A 16,638-nucleotide genomic window follows, 5' to 3' on the forward strand; every position below is an offset into this window, starting at 1 on the left:
TATTATTATTATTATTAAAATATTAATTAAAGCTAAAATAAAAATTTATAAGTCTTATATTATAAGCTAGAACGTAGGGGTGAGGGCGAGTTATATAAAGTAACTATATTAGCTAAAGAGAGTAGTGCGCTTCTGCGCATAGAAATATGCGTGGGATGCGCTCACGTGATGTAGAGCCACTGCACACGCCACATGCGGCGTTAGCAAGGCTGCGTAAGAGCCCACCTCGTGACATCTTAATAGTTTTGATAATAATATTTAGATATATATTTCTTAGAATTTTGTTCCTTATATTAATAGTTTATATAAGTACTATTAATTCTCTCTTTAGACCTCTATCTACTACTCTTTCATATAATACAAAGTACATACGTGTTCTATACCTAGTTTAAGACACTCTAATTCTCATTCAATCGGCTTATAATCGCTTCTTAGGTTACATGTGAATAGGCTTTGAGTAGGTAGCCATGGCAGCCTCCTTGAAAGCCTCAGCGAGGGTAGGGTGGGCGTGGCAGGTGCGGGCAATGTCCTCACTTGACGCGCCATACTCCAGCGCCAGCGTAGCCTCTGCAATCATCTCGCCGGCGTTAGGTCCGACGATGTGAACACCCAGAAGCCTGTCAGTCTCCGGGTCGGCAAGCATCTTGACCATACCCTCAGTGTCCATGTTGGTCTTGGCGCGGGAGTTCGCGCTGAAAGGGAAAGACCCGACCCGGTACGGGATGTTCTGCGACTTCAGATCCTGCTCGCTCTGGCCAACCCAAGCAACCTCAGGGTACGTGTACATGACGGAGGGGATGACACCATAGTTGACGTGACCGTAGCCCTTCTTGATGTACTCGACAACGGCAACAGCCTCCTCCTCAGCCTTGTGCGCAAGCATGGGGCCGAAGGTAGCATCACCGACGCAGCGGATATGGGGGATCTTGGTACGGTATTCGGAGTCGATGATGACGCGTCCACGCTCATCGACCTCGAGACCGATGTTCTCGAGTCCCAACCCTCCGGTGTATGGCCTGCGGCCAATGGCAACAAGCACAACCTCGGCGTCGATCTACAGAGTGAATAAGTCAGTGGATCTCACGGACACAGAGGCGTATGAACCCTTACCGTCTCAGGCTTGCCACCCTTAGCCGCATCGATATCCAGCTGGACCTTGTCACCGCTCTTGTCGCCGCTTACAACCTTTGTGCTGGTCTTGAAGTTAATGCCTTGCTTCTTGAGGATCTTTTGGGTGCTCTTGGAGATCTCTGCGTCCATTCCAGGGCCACCGATCTGGTTGAGGAACTCAACGACGGTGACCTTGCTACCCAGGCGGGACCAGACGGAAGCCATCTCGAGGCCAATGATACCACCACCAATGACAACAAGGGACTCGGGAATCTTCTCGAGGGCCAGAGCACCGGTGCTGGTGACGACGCGCTTCTCATCGATCTCCAACCCAGGGAAGGGAGTAGCCTCGCTACCAGTGGCAATCAGAATGTTCTTTCCGCGAACGGAAGTCTCGCCGCCCTCGTTCAGGTCGACCTTGATCTCGTTCTCGTTGACAAACGAGCCGGAACCCTTGATGTACTCGACGCCGTTCTTCTTGAAGAGGAACTCGACACCCTTGGTGAGCCCGCCGACGGCTGTATCCTTGGCCTTCATGAACTGCTCGAGATTCAACTTGACGTCAGCGACTTCGATACCGCGGTTCTTGGTATCGTGCTGGATGGTGTGGTAAAGGTGCGAGTTGTTGAGAAGAGCCTTAGACGGGATGCAGCCGACGTTGAGGCAAGTTCCGCCTAAGGTACCGCGTTTCTCGATGCAGGCGACCTATAGGCAAGTCAGTCCAACTGGAGCTATTGCCCATCGCCTCGCCTCCGCGGCGGGCGGACGATGACGTTTACCTTCATGCCCTCCTGACCGGCCTTGATAGCGGCTACATAGCCAGCAACACCGCCGCCAATAATGACAAGGTCCTTCTCCTCTGCGAATACGCAGCAGTTAGTTGGGGTTGGCTAGGATCGTGGACCGCGCGAAGTCGTTTCAAGGGGTGGGCTGGACGTAGGAAGCTGGACGCACCAGAGGCGGAGGCGTAGGCGCGGCTCCATCTCGAGAGTTGAGAGGGGACGACAGCAGGGAGGCTGAGAGAAGAGTGTGTTAGTGTTCATGGACCATTTGCACCAGTGGCGCCCGGCGGGAAAAGCTGGAAGGGGCGAGGAAAGTCTCACGAAGTGTGTTTCCTGAAAGCCGACCTAGCTGCGGTACGGGGTATCAAGCGACTGGACAACATGGTGGCGACGGATACGCGAGGAGGGCTCGGGGATCAATGGAAAGGAAGAAAAAAAGGAAAATCAAACCCAACGGAGGGCGAGAGGGAGAGGGAACGAAGGAGTGGGACGGGGAGGGAAAAAGCGACGGAGATTCGCACTTGGAGTGGATGGGTGGTGGATGGGTGAACAAGACGGTTGAATCGAACGAATTGACGGGAAGGGTTAATCTGCTGCTGTGTTGAGCCAGCTGCTGCTTCGGTTTGAATTGGAGCTTGCAATTTTTCGAGTTCCGCCGGGGGCGGGCACGTAAGGTACCTTGGGTAGAGTTCCTTACCCAATGTACCAACGCCAGTCGTAGGTACCCACTAATACTTTCTAGTAATTGCATGGAAGCTTATGCAATAGCGAGGCCACCCTTCTCAACGTTCCCTCCTCCTCCTCTCCTCCTCCGTCATCTTCCGTGTTGAGGCGACATTAGCCGCCGTCCGCTCCGGCTGCCCGCCCGTTGATTTGGGTTTCGAATATGATGCACCCGGACCGTGGACGAATGGGCGCGTACATCACCAGCGTGGCCATTGACTTTCGGTAGGAACGGCATGGCCGCCGGTAGCGGGACTATTCGGCTACAACGGACCTTGACCCGTGTCGGCTTCAGTCCCGTCGGCTACTTCCGGACATCGCACAATAATCAAAACCATGTCAACCACACCATGTCCATGAATTAAGCTATGAAGGCCGGCTCGGATTCACACCGCAGCCGCCGTCTCTATACTCGGACCTCGCTCAACTACAAATCAACAGCTTGGGCTGGCTTCTGTAGCATTTGCTCGGCGGCCTTGCATGCTTGCTTGACCCTTTTGGTGTCCTTCTTTCCATCTACCAGATCAGTGTCCCGTACCTTCTTTCGCAGGAAGTATGCGACGCTCCGCGCAAGCTCTGGAGCTAACCCGCCGCCGAATGGCACGCTTAGAGCTTGGTCCAAAGTCTTGTTCTTAGCTCGACTACACTCCTGGAGCACCGTGATGAGCATCACCTCTACAAACAGACCCGTCGTGTCCTTGATGTAGGCGAGGTTCAGGGCCTTGAGGAGGCCCAGACTGACCGAGCCATCCGCTGCCAAGCTCCCAATCATCTTAGCCGTGTTGATAAGTCGACGGTCGTCAGCAGCCTCTTCCTCTTCCTCCTCCGGCTCTTCCCCAAACAAGGGTTCACCGAGTCTTCGGAACAGCGTCCAGACCGTGTCCTGAAAAGCATACTTGATCCGCGAGTCGCTGCAAAACTTCCTGGCCACGAGTGTGTAGTACGGATTATAGTGCTGTTGTGCTCCGCAGCATTGGACGAGGACGTTTGGCACTTCTCGCCGGTTGTACTTGTTGAGCTTTAGCTTCAAAATCCGCATGTAGGCATCCTGGTAGTCTGCTGCGGCCACAAGGGCGATGAAGATGGCGCGCCGAATGTCAGTGTTCATGCCCTGCTCTCGCGCGAGCTGACCATAGTCGGGGGTAACGAGGTCATTGGCGTCGGAAACGACAACGCCGCCGTCCTTGTCCTCGTCAACACCTGCATTCTTGACAACGGCTTGGTGATCTTCATGTTTCGTCTTTTGAGCATCCGAACCTGCCCAGCTAGCGCCGACAAGCCACCACTTGCCAGTCTTGTCGGCGTTCTCGATATCCCTCAGCCCGATTCGGAGAGGCTCCGTTGCCTTCAGCTTCTGTGTGTCGAGTGAACCCAGCGCTTTCTTCATTCGCGTTACATGCTCGTTCAAGATGACCAAGTCCTGTGCGCCGGCCTTCAGCTTATTGTTCTTCAAGTCGCTAATAGTTTCGATCATGAACTTTGTGCGGACGGTGAGGTTGCTCTCTCCGATCTTGGCGATGGCGGGACGAATCAGGCTGACGATGTCCTTGAGCGCCAGAGGATCATCTTTGCGCAGTTGAGGCCCAGCCACACGTACTATACGCAGTAAAAGTTCCGCGTTCAGTTCCGAGAGGTCGCCCAACATCAGCCGTACGAGGTCGAACATAAGGTTGCTGCTGATGACGCGGAAGATGTACATTTCTGCCAGCACTGTAATCAAATTCGAAGTCTCCTTGGTGGGAATGCGTTGCTCCTCAGCCGCCATTGTGGCCCTTTCCATCTCTTCTTGGAATCGCTCCACACACGTAGTCAGGAAGTGTGCGGCAAAATCGATACCGATGCCTTTGTATAAAGCTGCCATAAAGCCAGCGGACAGAACCAGTAGCGTGTCGGGCTTGCTCGTAGGATCACATATTTGCGCCATCAACAGACCAGTCAAGATGTTGTTCATGTGGCCTCTCGGGTGGTCGCGGTAGGCTCTCTCGATCTCGCCGACGATCGGGAGCAAATTTGCTTCGGTGACTCTGTTGACAGGACCCTGTAATTTGCGGCGAATCTGTGCCTCCAAGTCGGCATCCACTCCCATATTGGCTCGCATCGAGGGCGGAATATACTTTGTCGGTTGAGTGCTGGCGGTGACTGGTGGCAGGTATGGATTTTCTCTGATCCTTTTAGGTGCTACTGCCGCCGCCGCCGCTTCTGTCTCTTCTTCCAGATCCAAGCCCTCAAAGGGTTCCGCGTCGCTGATGACATCCTCATCTTCTATGTCGTCGTCGCTGGACTGGGATCCGGCCCCCTCACCATCGTCTCCCAAGTCGGTGTCGTCGGCTTCGTCATCGTCATCGTCATCGTCATCGTGAAGTAGTTCGCTGTCCCAGCCGCCCAATTCGTCGTCTTGATCGCTCTCTGAATCCTGAGCAGTTGCAGGACGAGTGCCGGCGGCTTCCCTCCTCTTTTGCGCAAGCCAGTCCTTGAACTCGTTGTTTTGTCTGCCGGCACTCTCCGAGTCGCTTCCACCGCTGAGTTCGCCGAGCAGGTCGTCTAAGCCATCATCCTTGAATGACTTTGGCAGCGACTTGCGACCCTTCTTAAGCCCCAACTTCCGTTCAAGCTGCTCGATTTCGGCGTCGTCCTTGGCCAATCGGTCACGAACGGCACGCGATGGCTGCTTCGGCGCAGGCGTTTCTCCATCCTCGTCATCTCCATTGAGATCCCTTTTGCGCTTTTTCGAGTTCACTTTCGATGGCTTGCGCGGTTCTGCTGGCGCCTGGTTGTCGTCGAAAAGGTCGTTGTCGTCAATATCGTCATCGTCGTCATCTTCAACCTGGCGCTTCGGCGGGCGTCCTTCTCTACGGGTTGGATTCTGACGCTGCTTCCTGGACTGTCTCTCAGCCTTTCGGCGGTCTTTTCTGTTCTGATCTTGACTCTTCCATCGGCCACGAGCTTTGGAGGCGCCGGCTTGCTCTGAGGCGCCAATCTGCTGGAGGAGCTTTGGAGGCAGCGAGAGGGGCTTGGGGGGCATTTTGGTCAAAAAGGGATGTGAAGATCGGACAATTAGCCAGACAAAAAAAAAGCGACGGCGCAAGAGAAGGCCTCCTTACGATCGAGGCACCCTGAGACACTTCGTAGTTTGTGTCGACACTATTAGAGTCTTCATTCTGGTTCGCGTGGAAATGAATCAAAGTCGGAAACTTTTTAATGGGGCTCTGAGGTCTGAACGATCCATGCATGGGTGGGGACCAACACCCAATTCTGACCTGCGCTACCTAGGTATGCTTCAAGTAGTTCAAGGTACCTCCTGGAACAATTTTACACAGGCGGATACGCCATAATACCTACGTCGGGCGAAACTAAGTTACAGCGACAGGGCGATCATTCCAGCGGGGCTAACTGTCCAACTTAGGTTGAGGCCTGTCAATAACCTCCCTTCTCCTCACCTTCATGCGCATTCAAGGTCGCATACAATACCAGGGCAGTTCGCCAGATCGGATTTCCCAGACCATGGCCAGTCACTTGAGCCACGATGAGGTGAGTCGTAATCTCAAGGGTGTGGCGTGCCCACGTGTACTGACCATGTTGTTATCCAGTTCTTCGGCAAGTTAGGCGAACTGTTCGAGCAGCGCAAGAGCAAAGGCCGCGGCTCAATCTTTCTCGTCCAGAAGAGACGTACGTCCACATCTCGCTCGTAGTGAAGAGCAGCTACGCTGACCTGCATTTCCTCTCAGTCACCTACGGCCAAGACGTTCCCGAGCCGACCGCCACCGAACCGTTCCCCGATCTACATCCTGCGAGGCCTTTGCCTATTATTGTGCGCGCCACCAATGGCAAGTCAAAAAAGAACAGGGACTCGAAGATCAAGTTGTCAACGGTCGTCGAGGTAGAGACACTGGATACTTTTTATGCGCGCTACGCCGACATCTGCAAGGGCGGTATGGTGGCTTTGAAGCCAAGGGACAGGAGCAAGAAGAAGGCCAAGGCGCGGAAGAAGAAGGGAGGACCTGCTACCGCAACGGCTTCTTGATGTAGAGATGAACGTTTAGTCTGTAGTGACTGCAATCGAGGAAGTCGCAGACTACGCTCGCCGCATCAGAGCAATCTCTCGCTCTCACACAGAGACACAGGAGCATAAGCAGCTTTGAGAACAATAGGTAAGCGAGCTACGGAAGTCTTGTGACTTATCAAATCACAAGTTTTTCCAGCCACCGGCCCAAAGTCTCATACACATCCATGCCAGACAGTCGCAGACGGCAGAACGACCGCAAGAGTCTCTGCCGAGCTACAAAGCATGAGTTTCATGCTTCATGAGTAGTTTACATGTAGACCGAATGTGATCTTGGCCTAGCCGAACTCCTTTTCATCGTGTTACTATGTGACAGTCCATTATGACTACCAACTTGCGCTGCTATCCCGGCCATATACTCGTCATCATCTCACGGGGGCTGACTACTCAGAGTTCGCACCCCGGCCGCCAGACGGTTCGTGGGCTCCAGAGCCAAAATCCGCGACGTCCCCAAACCCTTCTAACGCTTCCCTTACATGGGCGCATGCTTCGCATTCGCCTCGCCTAGGTCTCCTTGGGTTACCGACATACATGCAAAGGCTTTCGGGGCATCTGGCGGTTGGATGGCTGCTTTCACAACTTGCCAGTTTCTTGTGACCCTGCCACCTTGTCCCGCAGCTCGGGCACCTGTAAAGGTGAAGCTCACACATGACTCTTGTTTTAGAGGATGATAGATAGGAAAGGCGATGACCGTGACTCCGTGCAGACGGGACATTAGACTGTTGCTGTAGGCACCGGTTCTCATCTTATATCTACCTAGTCGTAGAGAGCGAGCGGTAGACATAACAACCTCCTAGGCTGCATGTTCGTGCAGCTTACTCACCTGGTAGCCATAGTCACCCAGTTTGGGGTTGTTTTGGCCTTGTCGAGGTTTACAATAAGTCGTCCATGCGACGCGTCTCAAATTGCTAGACAAACTAGAGACGCAAACACGCGGTTCCAGGCCTATTCCAGTCATAATTGTCGATGAGTCTGATATCCCCGGGGGCCGGGGGCGGGGGGACGGGAACTCCTGTAGACATGCCTCCGCTGGCTGCGTGGCGACTTCAAACCCGGACATCACCGGTCAAGCATTCGACTACATTCACGTTGCAATTTTACACCAAGCGGTGGGCAGTGTCACAACTGCCCCTGGACTCCCGGCGAATCTTCCAAGCCGCCCGAAGAATCATCGACAACTGCAAGTGCGGAAATAACGCCGGTGCCGTGCTTCGTCCTACGCAATCACCACCTCACCGTCGTCCACCCCGACGTATCGACCACAACCGCCATCGCATGCGAAGTTCATATGCTATTCGATGTCCATTCTAGGTAGAGCCCCCTGAGTCAATCCTCATCCCGGGTGTCCTTCAAAAGCAACTGAAGTATAGGTTCCGGCCAAGAACCAATTTTTCGGGCAAGGCCACGTCAAGCGCCGACATAGCAGCTAGACGAGGAGTGCCAGTTTGCCGTGACCAGACGAACTGCCGTGGACTCACGGGACTATCCTAGCTAATAATCCTCATTACATGACAGTCGTGTTGAGCGTTGTCGATGAGCGTCGTTCGTGCACGACCAGCCACGACTCAGCCCACCCCCGCCTAGAAGACTCGAGTTGCGTCGAATGTAAGGAAATTTTTGTCGCATCGAAACCGAAAACCAATAATGAAAAGAGAATGCAGACTGACGTTTAGAGTGAGGACAACAACAATTTGTCGGCTCTAATACGGATTCCGTCGTTTGGAGCTCGATCCGGGTATCAGCTGGCGTTGCAGGAGGACGCCCTGCCGTGGTGTCGCCCTACATGATCTGGTCCTGCGTCAAGCCAGCATGCGCGTCGGTCTCCATACTATCGCCACCGCCAGCCGCGTTCAGATATCGGACGAAGCTCAGGCCCAGAGGACGACCGCCGTATTGGTAACCCTGAAATTTGGCAATCGCAGTCTCGGCGGTCTCTGCCGAGTCGAAGCGTACCACACCGGTGCCACGAGAGCGTCCGCTAGGCTCGTACTGAATCTCGGCCTGCTCAACCTTTCCAATAGTGGTGAAGAGCTCCACGAGGTCGTCGTTGCTGGTGGACCAGGGCAGCTGCAAACCATTAGCATCAGGATTTCTAAGGCCGTTGTTGTGACCGGTCAAACTTACGTTGCGCACGTAGATTGTCTCGCTGCGATCAGTTCCAGCTGTGGCGAAATCGGTGAAGGGGTTCGGGGGAACGGAGGATGCATTGCCGGCATCGAAGCCTCCGCCGCCGCCGCCGCCACCACCTCCAGGTCCTCCTCCTCCTTGGAAGCCACCGCGACCGTAGCCGCCGCCGCCGCCGAAGCCACCACGGCCGCCGCCAAAGCCGCCACGACCGTAACCGCCACCGAAGCCACCTCGCATGCCACCGAAGCCGCCCCGGCCGCCGAAGCCCATGGGGCCGCCGGCACCAGCAAACCTGTCTTCGCGAACCTCAAGCATTCGGCCCTGCCATTCGTAGCCGCTGAACTGTTGGATAGCGTTGCGGGCGTCGTCAGGGTTCTCAAACACTACGATTCCGGATCCCTTCGGGCGCCCATCGGGGCCCAAGTGTACGTCGGCGCGAATAACGACTCCGTTGCGAGCTTGCAGAATCATGTCAGTTTACCGTAATGCAGATAGCCAAAGAAGCGATTGTAACATGGGGGAACGAATGTGTAACTCACCAGCTTGCCTAAAGAGATCTTTGAGATCCTGCCATCCTACGGTGTAAGGCAGCTAGATGAACCGTTAGTTCAGGATGGTCTAACCCGCGGCTGTTATTGGCATGGGATGGAACAAACGTTGGCCACGTAAACCTGACGGCTACCACCGGCGTTGAATCCGCCGCCGCCTCCGCCGCCGCCGAAGCCACCAGGGTTCATTCCGCCGCCGGCACCACCGCCGCCGAAGCCGCCGCGATTGGCCGTAGCGCCGATGAAGCGAGGTTCAGCCTCGCGGTCCTAGCAAAGAGCACAGATCAATACCACGCCCAAACAGTTTCCAAGACTGCGCAGCACTCAGCGACAACTTACTTCTCGAACGTAAACAAGACGGCCCATAAGGTTCTGGTTGCTAAGCGTCGCCACAGCGTTCTGGGCTTGCTCCCGTGTCGCATATTCCACAATTCTGTGAGAGTATTAGTGTGATGGATCTCGACGGCCGAATACTGATGATGAGACTTACCCGCATCCCTACATAGACCCGTGGACACGCGTCCCAACCCGTCAATCCAACAATTCCATCAATAACCAGAGGGAGAAGACCACAAAAGAAAGCCAGCCATAGACTACGTGTAGACGCCCACCTTCGACATTCCGTTTGGAAGTAATAGCACGTCGGCGAAGAGAACTTCTCCGGCTGTAAAACCCAGTCAGTGCCCGTGGAAGAGGAATGTTGCGTGGACGAGTCTGACGATGTCGTCATCGTCGTCGCCGCAAGGAGCCAGGGAACTCACCCTGTCGCATAAAGTCCTTGAGATGATGCCATTTGACGTCGTATGAGAGGTTGCCAACATAGACGCGGCGGTCCTGCTGGGACGTTTCCCGAATGTTGCTCATCATCTGCTCTCTGGCAGCTGCGCGCTCCTCGTAAGATCGGTGTTGGGGCGCCCCTCCGTACCCAGTGCTAGATCCTCCAGAAGGAGCTCCGGTTCCAGTCATGGGGGAACGATCTCTTCTTCCACGATACTCGTCTCTGCTACGGGATCGGCTCCGAGGAGAAAAAGAGCGACGTCTTGAGGCGCGATTTGGGCTGCGTGAACGTCCGCGTCGAGGGGATCGAGATCTCTCCCGCTGGTGAGGGTTAGCGCTGAGTGCCGCCATGGACCACGACCGTTGAGAGAAGAAGCGTGTCTTCGTGGAGGTGGTTTGATGGGATGGACAGCAGCAGATATGCGCCGAGGAAGGAAAAGAAAGGCGGGGGGAACAAAGTTAGAGTCGACGACAGAAGATAGTGCGGATGAGAGGGGGGGGAAAAAGGAAGCGAAGCAAGGGAGAGAAATGTGAGATGGTTTAGAGGGAAGTCAAGGAAGGACAGGGTGGCGTGGCGCGCGCTCGCAGTCGACTGGAAGGTGCCCTGCGCTTGGAGCTCCTTTCCAGAAAACCAAAAACGTGACGATTCAAGGTGGAAGGAACCTTGAGGGCACGATCTCAGCAATCACTTTCCTGCTGTGAGGCTTCCTTTCCTGGGCTGGAGGAATCGCGCAACAAACAAGAACGCGACTGCCGAGGAGTGCGGAGGGGAAAGGTGAAGCTGCGGAGCACAGGCGCAGGCGCAAGCGCGCCTCGGACAAGGCGGGAGCAGGAGCAGGAGCGGTCGTTGAACTAGGGTTTTTGGGAGGCAAGGCTGAGGTGAAGTCGGGTGGGAGTGGTATAGGAAGGGTAAGGTATTAGCAGAATACTTACGGGTCGATAAGTGTCGCCGGAGTCAGCTACGAAATGTTAGGTTAGTTAAGAGGCGAAAACCAGGGAGAGTTGAAAGTGTCTGCGAGAAGAAAGCAAAGAACACGAGGAGCAAAGTAGGAACGGCGGAGAGAGGGAGAGGGTACCAGCGGTCGGTCGATATTTGGATAACTGAAAAGGGTGGGCGGGCTGGCGCAGAAGAAGAGAAAGAGTGAGGGAGGGAGAGGGAGTGACGAGGAAACCGAGGGGGTCTACAAGCACGGCACGGGTCTGGATACGGGAGACTGGTAAGGTACGGGATGGGAGAGAGTAAGTGTATGTACGGGCAGGGTGCAAGACGTGGAGTGAGGTGAGGTGCAGAGCGTGTGGTGGAGAAGGCACGGAAGGACATGCAGCTACTCAACCGAAGACACGGCGGTGCGGTGCGGTGCGGTACAGTACAGTACGGTACCTTGGCCTCCTTGCCTGAGGATGGAAGGTCCGGCAGGTAAGTCGGCCTTGTCAAGGGATGAGGAGGGATAAGTAGGTGAGGTAGGCAGGTTGACGGGGAGGGACGAGGTGATGAACCTGAAGGTACGGGGGAGTACAGAGGTACCTTCCTGCTCGGTGGAGGAACACCAGAAGCAGAAGCAGGAGCAGGATGAGGAGGGGTGGTAAGGAAGGAGGGGGAGGGGGAAGCGGAGGGGAAGGGAAAGTAAGTACCTTGCTGCGCTTGCCTTGATGTATAAGCCAAGTGGTGCAGGTGAGGTAAGAAAAACCAAAGGCAGGGTGGAAGAACTGAGGTGGACTACCCAAGTGAAAACCAGAGTGACGGACAACAGCAGAGGGAGTTGAAGAAAGAGAGGGGAGCTGTTGTGTGAAGAAGGCAAGGAAGGCCAGGGAAGAGGGAGTTGAAGCAGAACTGTCGAGCTCATGTATGAGAATACCATGTCCAGACCCAGACACACAAGACAAGCAAGTAGCTCGTCCATGGCAGAAGTTCCCATGAACGAAGCAGGCATGTGTGATATTGATGGGTCAATGGTTGGGTGAAGATGAATGAATGAGATGATTGAGTATGAATGGGTGGATGGGATGGGGTGCATGGGTTGGTGATTCCGAATTGGCTGGGCGCATGGAGACCATGTCCGCTTTGCCATGTGCCCAGATCCATATATGTATATCAGGTAAGGCAGACAGACGCACAGCGAGGCAAGGCCATGGAGGCGAGGACGGGATGAGGAGATTTGCGGCTTGAAGTGAAGATGAGGGGGTAGAGAAGGGAGATAGGATGGGGCCAAGGAACCTGAGGCTAGACAGACATGGTGCCACCCACGCAGCTCGACTCAAGATGAGTTGAGTGAGGCGAGGCTGCGGCACGTTAAGCTCTCGAGCTAGGTGGCAGCGAGCGAGCAATCTACCAATCACTCCATCCGGGCAGGAAAGGCAAGGCAGGGAGGGGCAGGACGACGAGAGCGAAGCAATATGGAGGAGTAAGAGGATGATGTGTGGGAAAAGGACGAGGAGATAGACAAGGACAAGCCGGTCATTGCAATCAACCAAGGCACAAGGCAGGCAGGTAATGAATGTGAGATATGGTAGGTAGGCAAAGTAGGTAGGTGTACAGAAAGGTGAGGGAGGCAACCGACCACCTTCACCTTCAAGAAACGCAGACGCAAGAGGAAAGAAAATAGATCGACTTACCCATGGCTACCTCCTTATTTACGACTCGCGTGCGCAAAGCCGTCGAAGAGGCGGAGGGAGTGACGGAGGAATTGGGAGAAAGGAAGTCGAGACGCCAGGTAGCTCAGCTCGATTGATAGTGGTGCTCGTTTGCTCGCTTGCCTATTTGCTTGCTGCTGTGATGCGTGCGCGGCGCTGCGCTGTGATGCGATGCGATGCGATGCGATGCGATGCGATACAAAGGTGATGTGACGCGCGTGTCGCGTTGCGTTGGTGTCCGGACAGATAAGGCGGAGAGGGAAAAAAGGTGAGGACGGGAGGAGCAGACGTCGGGTAGACTCGAGCGCAGAAAGCAGGCGAAGGCGGAGGCGGCAAAAAAAGGCGTCTGTACGGTAAGTAGTAAGGTCAGGTAGGTACGGTACCCAACCCAGCAAGCAGGCCAGGGTGGCCAGGTACCTTATGTAAGGCAGGGAGGCAAGCTGCCTTGACGTAAGGTAGGTAAGGTAGGTAGGTAGGTACCTAAGGTTAAGGTAGGTACTAATTGAGGAACCTAGGTACGGTGAGTGAGGTGAGAGCTAGAGTAATGATGGGAGTGGAGGACCTAAGGTGAAAGGCCGGCTGGTTCAGCACGAAACGAAGCAACCGTGGATCGGGCGGTCGCCTGCCCGGGACGGAACCGGGATCCAATGAGCAATCGGGAACGGAGAAACTAAACGGAACAGCGGAACGAGGCCCGGGTTAAGGTAAGATCCAATGTAAGGTACTGGGCCTGAGGCAAGGTACCTTACCCCCTGTCCTGCCTACCCTACGGATACCTAGGTACTAACTTCTTACCTCCAAATAGAGAAGCCACCTAGGTAGGTAGGTGCCTTTCCTGAGATTACTACCTTAGGTACACCTCAGCTTCTGTCCACGGCATTGGACTTCCAGGTTTGGTTCTGATATGGGCCAGCTGGAGACTGAAGGACACTGGGGTTCCTTCGAGCTGAGCTGTAGTACCAACTACGCTAGGTAAATCAAGGCACCTTAGCCAACACATCCTACACGAATACACACGAATTGGATGTGACGCTCGCTGGACAAAGTCAATTCAAGATCAGGCTGGAGGCAGGGCAGGTAAGGTGAGCTGCGCTGCCCTGTTGATCCCGGTCTTCTCAGCTGGGCTACCTACCTTACCTTAGTAGGTACCTACGTACCACCTTGCCCGGGCTTACCTTACTTCCATACTGCCTCATCATTCAGCAGCCAGTCAGAGGCTACAAAAGCAAAGCGCGTCAAGGCATCCAAAGCACATCAGATGGCTGCGTCAATAGCGCCGTTTGATTGGCCAATGAGCAGCTCCGACGATGGGATCCAACCTGCGTGGAAAGTACCAAGTAGGTAAGGTCGGGTGCAGGAAATGCCTTCCATTCCGACCCGGAGCTTTCGACCTGTGCTGATCACAGCTACTACCTATAGTAAAAGTCTTGCGTCGGATGACGAGCAGCAAATGAGCGTTCTTCCTAGCTAAGGTACCTTAAGGCACGACACGGCAGCTGCCACCATCACTTCTGATCAATTTGGTCTGCTTTGTATATTGAGAAAACTGACGGATGGATGCAGTAGAGCGTCCTCCATTGCCAAGCAGGATAATGCGATAGATGTGACAACTGATGGATGGCAACAGTGTATGGCTGGACTGCCTACCTACCTTACCTACCTAAAGTATCCCTACCTGGCTGTTCTCGTCCCGAGTCCGTTCCTCCGCCCATCCATCCGTCTCTCCAGTGTCCTTCTCTTCGTTTTCCCATCATCTTCATCCCTGCTATGGGTCCAGAACGCAACCCTGACGGCCGCGGCGGCTACGAGCTGAGGTACGATTTCCAACGGGGCTCGGGAGTGGCATTGATAAACTACCTTGTCCGCCTGAGCCCAACCCAGCTATCTTGACTTAAGGCATGGAACACTCAACATTCAATCATTTGTATCGTATCCGTACAAGTCACTTTCGAGAGAACCTTGAGGTCCCTGGTATGGTGGGGGAGGACGGGGCCGACGTGAACCTTTCTGGCTCAGACGAACCCCGACCCCTACCGAGCTGCCCCGAGTCCAATGTATCCGTACTCTCTCTTTTTCCAGTGCTTTGTCGGAAGGTATACAAAAAGTCTGGCGACGGGCCGTCTGGCCTTCACTCGAGAGTAATCAATGTACTTTATTCAAGGTCACTTGGCTTACTTCCGGCTGATTCTACCTCTGCTTCTACCTCTGCTTCAACGAACTGGACCGAACACGCCAGCGGCGTTGCCGTATGATGTTGCAATGTGTTGCGTCTCGTCTTGTCTCACCCACCAGATGGGACGCCATGATCCATATCTTGTTACCCACGTACGAGTACCTCTATGCTCCTCATAACACTTACAGTATGCAGGTTCGTACGTACATACACAGCATCCTTACAGATGCGTGCTCATGCGTCAACCACTGGAAGAAGTCTCTCACTCCCCACACAAGGTCCGATACGTGCGCGTAAATCCAGCCGTGTATTTCGTACCGAATTTCTGTTACCTTGGCTCCGCAGCTAACGTAGCCCAGCTGCTTGTGTGAACTACCTTGCCTACAGCGAAGAGACCCCAACCGTGCCATTCGACCTCCAATCACCCGGCGAAACCCTCAAGTGCTATCCTTGTCTCAACCCTTCTGTCAAGAACCCGACCCAAAAGCCATCTGGCCAACTTGCCTGTCATCATGCCGCCAAGGCCAGTGCGTCCCGCGATGCAGACGCCCAGCGTTGTTGTGGTTGTAGGTAGGTAGTGTAAGATGCAAGTCGAAGTCTCAATTGGTTGCGGATCGCCTAGAATTCCACCCCAATTGGAAAGGAAGAGACCGTTCTGCAAGACTCAGTCTGCCAGCCTTTGCAAGCCTGTTTAACCTCGGGAAAGACGCAGCGCCCTCCGCCGCTTCAGCAGTCCTCAGCATCTTAGCACCCGAGCCAGGAGGCTTTGCATGGCACACTACCTTTGTGGATTTGGCCCAACCATGGCCTCTTCGACGCCGTGTAACTATGGCGGCGACCAGCTGGAGTTCGCGTACCGCGGGTACCTTCACGCTGGGGTGTCCCGATTTGGGCACAAGCTCCCCCTGCTTCCAGGTACTCAACCCAAGTAACTGAAACCCTCGTCACTGCTCACACCTACATCCCTAAAGCCGCTGGTAATAGAGACAGGCTTGTTAGGTATGTAGGTAGGCAGGTGTTTGGGGTGAGGCGGGATCCTCCGAGGTTGCAGAGGGGACGGAGAGGGGATTTTAAAAAAAAAAAAAAAAAAAGGGCACCACTGTCGTCAGCCCATGTTGCTTGTCGCATTGGGATTGATGCCGCAAACATAAACGCGAATCCGCTGAATCACACATCTTTGCTCCTGCCATGTTTACTCACTGCCGCCCGGCGGCCAAGCTTGCCTTCCGCGGCTCGCGCCAGTGTCCGACAGCTATCCTGGCCACTCCCCGAACGACCCGAACGAACAGAACCTACCACTCCTACGATCACCCATCTCCGACTACATCCTTCAACCCTCAAGAGAAGACGATCTTGTCTGCCGCCTACAAGCATGTCCCCGAGCATGGCTTCACCCAGAAGGCCCTGACTCTCGGCGCCAAGGACGCCGGATACCTCGACATTAGCACCAGCGCGCTGGCAGACGGCCCTTTCAGCCTCATCCGGTACCATGTTGTGACGAAACGAGAAAGCCTAGCGGCCAAGAGCAAAGACATGATCAATCAGACAACAGAAACTACCGTCGGCGAAAAGGTGGAATGCATAACTTGGCAGCGGCTTCTGGAAAATGAAGCTGTTATCGACCGTTGGCAAGAGGTAGAGGCGCGGGGGGGGGGGGGGGGGGGGGGGGGGGGGGGGGGGGGGGGGGGGGGGGGGGGGGGGGGGGGG

General features: G+C 54.7%; 4 protein-coding genes across 4 annotated transcripts in view; 2 read left to right on the forward strand and 2 right to left on the reverse strand.

The window, feature by feature from the left end:
* Nucleotides 1-436: 436 nt before the first annotated feature.
* CkaCkLH20_13266 (dihydrolipoyl mitochondrial precursor) lies at nucleotides 437-5,637 on the reverse strand (the record flags this gene model as incomplete). Its single annotated transcript, XM_038895976.1, has 5 exons — nucleotides 437-1,054; nucleotides 1,111-1,815; nucleotides 1,890-1,969; nucleotides 2,065-2,126; nucleotides 3,044-5,637. 5 exons carry the CDS (start codon nucleotides 5,635-5,637, stop codon nucleotides 437-439), a joined length of 4,059 nt encoding a protein of 1,352 aa, XP_038738710.1.
* Nucleotides 5,638-6,056: 419 nt separating this feature from the next.
* On the forward strand, nucleotides 6,057-6,636 carry CkaCkLH20_13267 (signal recognition particle 14kD protein; the record flags this gene model as incomplete). The annotated part of the gene is made up of 3 exons (XM_038895977.1): nucleotides 6,057-6,143; nucleotides 6,203-6,281; nucleotides 6,341-6,636. The coding sequence occupies 3 exons, from the start codon at nucleotides 6,057-6,059 to the stop codon at nucleotides 6,634-6,636; spliced, it is 462 nt and encodes a 153-aa protein (XP_038738711.1).
* Nucleotides 6,637-8,454: 1,818 nt separating this feature from the next.
* On the reverse strand, nucleotides 8,455-10,316 carry CkaCkLH20_13268 (uncharacterized protein; the record flags this gene model as incomplete). The annotated part of the gene is made up of 7 exons (XM_038895978.1): nucleotides 8,455-8,742; nucleotides 8,800-9,260; nucleotides 9,342-9,393; nucleotides 9,459-9,617; nucleotides 9,690-9,783; nucleotides 9,948-10,014; nucleotides 10,112-10,316. 7 exons carry the CDS (start codon nucleotides 10,314-10,316, stop codon nucleotides 8,455-8,457), a joined length of 1,326 nt encoding a protein of 441 aa, XP_038738712.1.
* A 5,803-nt stretch (nucleotides 10,317-16,119) lies between these two features.
* The window catches only part of CkaCkLH20_13269 (rpsU-divergently transcribed protein), a gene marked incomplete at both ends in the record, with an annotated part of 997 nt that continues 478 nt past the window's right edge, over nucleotides 16,120-16,638 (forward strand). Inside the window, one exon of the mRNA XM_038895979.1 lies at nucleotides 16,120-16,566. Coding sequence (XP_038738713.1) covers nucleotides 16,120-16,566 — 447 coding nt within the window. The remainder of the gene's footprint in view (nucleotides 16,567-16,638) is intronic.

The sequence above is a fragment of the Colletotrichum karsti genome (genome assembly GCF_011947395.1).
Source record: "Colletotrichum karsti strain CkLH20 chromosome Unknown Scaffold82, whole genome shotgun sequence".
NCBI lineage: Eukaryota > Fungi > Ascomycota > Sordariomycetes > Glomerellales > Glomerellaceae > Colletotrichum > Colletotrichum karsti.